The sequence below is a fragment of the Nematolebias whitei genome, chromosome 1, assembly GCF_014905685.2.
Source record: "Nematolebias whitei isolate Nwh7 chromosome 1, NemWhi1, whole genome shotgun sequence".
NCBI lineage: Eukaryota > Metazoa > Chordata > Actinopteri > Cyprinodontiformes > Rivulidae > Nematolebias > Nematolebias whitei.
This window is the reverse complement of record NC_056498.1, coordinates 10,756,990-10,758,963: the sequence shown is the minus strand read 5'-3', so window position 1 is coordinate 10,758,963 and position 1,974 is coordinate 10,756,990. Positions and strand designations below refer to the sequence as shown.

At 41.6% G+C, this 1,974-nt stretch overlaps 1 protein-coding gene across 1 annotated transcript; it reads left to right on the top strand.

The window, feature by feature from the left end:
* Positions 1 to 860: 860 nt before the first annotated feature.
* On the top strand, positions 861 to 1,850 carry LOC119414694 (ubiquitin thioesterase OTUB1; the record flags this gene model as incomplete). Its single annotated transcript, XM_037681800.1, is given in 3 exon segments — positions 861 to 959; positions 1,079 to 1,197; positions 1,730 to 1,850. Coding segments are annotated over 3 exon segments (339 nt in total), but the record flags the coding sequence as incomplete, so codon positions are not given.
* Positions 1,851 to 1,974: the final 124 nt, after the last annotated feature.

The following is a 1,974-nucleotide window of genomic DNA, read 5'->3' as shown; positions in this document are numbered from 1 at the left end:
ACTTAATTACACACATTTGAGTAGGTGTAATAAATTACTTTAATTCCTGTTTAAATGCAAATCATCCTGCCATACACGCAGTGTTTTCAGACTTTGCCAGCAAATTAAAAGTTGAAGCTTAATCATTAAATTATTATCTTTGTGTTAGATTTATTTATAAATCACATTTAAACACTGCTTGTACCAATTAAATTGAATAAAAAGTAACGCACACGTTCTCTATCACCGTCATTAATCAGATAAATAAACAGCAGCTTCATCTACCAGACAGACTGACGTTACGTTTTCTCACTTGAAACAGAACAATGTGTTAAATTGTAGAGACTCACCTGCAACACATGAGTTGGGAGTGAGACATGTTGTATCAGCTGCAGCTCCTTCCTCCTCGTGACTCTGACATGTTTACGTTTCATCTCCGTGGTTCTCCCGTGTCGTGTCGGCGATTTTCAAAGCGGCATGCTTCTCATCTTTTGTCTTTGAAGTTCTCCCACTCTTTGGAGGACTTGGGTCGAACAGTTTTCGCTGCGTTGGTCATTTGTAAAATTTACTTACATTTCCTTTGAAAACAGACTCTGCTCTACTCCCCCCTCGCTCTGTTCAACTCGCGCTGCAGTTTTTTTTTTGTTGCAAACTTTATTCAGTCAGTCAGCATTGACAATGAACTGCTCATGAACAAAACGAAACGGCTCTGCAGCGCCGTGAAAGATGCATAATCGCGCGACACAACGAATCGATAACGAAATTCGTTGCCAACGCTTTTAATCATCGATTTTTATCGATTTTATCGATTCGTTGTTGCAGCCCTAACTGGATCATGCCTGTTCTGAGATTTAACACAAGATATATTTGTGTCTGTGCAGATAGCGAACACTAACCCCTTAGTATCAGAGAGACAGGAGCTGGCAGTGCTGCAGAAAGAATACGCCGAGGACGACACGGTTTATCAGCTCAAGATCAAGGTCAGTCTGCTGCTGCACCCACATCTGCATTCACCTCCCAGTTATATTCCATAACATTCCATATCACTTGTTTTTATTTATTTATGTTTACAGCCTAACAAGTTTTCGTTTTGCCACAGGACCTTCACAAAAAGTACTCGTACATTCGTAAGACACGACCAGATGGAAACTGTTTCTACAGAGCCTTCGGTTTTGCACATCTCGAGTCCCTTCTGGACGACAGCAAAGAACTTCAGAAGTGAGTGGCTTCACGCTAACGTGGTTGTAAGGAGGTGGTGGTAGTGGTGGGTGTAGGAAAAGATTTGTACAGCTTGGTGTGTGGAGCGTCATTCACTTGTGGCATATTATTCTCATCATGGCAGCTTTACAGGCTGATTTTTGTCACTTTTTTTCTTTCGGTACTAGGAGTGTAACGATACACAGCTCACAAGATGTGGCATGATCCAGGGTTCATGAGACAAAGCAAGACTTTTTGAAGAAGTCAAAGATGTAATATGTGCTAGAAAATAAACTTTTAGGCACTGTGAGAGGTTTTACCACAAACTAAACTGACTAGCATCTCTACGTTCTGGTTCTCACAAGTCACTTTGGACCTTAGAACAATGTTTCAACTGAACATGACCTTCCAACTTCTCATAAACCTCTGAACTCAACACAAAGGACCAACATTTAAAAAAGTATCTGCCTCTGCACAGAAATAGTTCAGATGTAATAAATATAACTGTGCTTGTGTTATTTATGGGATTATTAAACAGGGTTTCTGTCTTTAGGTTCAAAGCAGTTTCATCTAAAAGTAAACTTGACCTGGTTAACGAAGGCTTCACTGAGTTTACTATTGAAGACTTCCACAACACCGTGAGTATCCAGCTGCAACTACACCCCCTTCACTGACCCCTTCACTGACCCTCTTCATTGACCCCTTCACTGACCCCTTCACTGACCCCTTCACTGACCCCTTCACTGACCCCCATCACTGACCGCTTCATGGACCCCCTTCACTGACCCCTTCACTGAC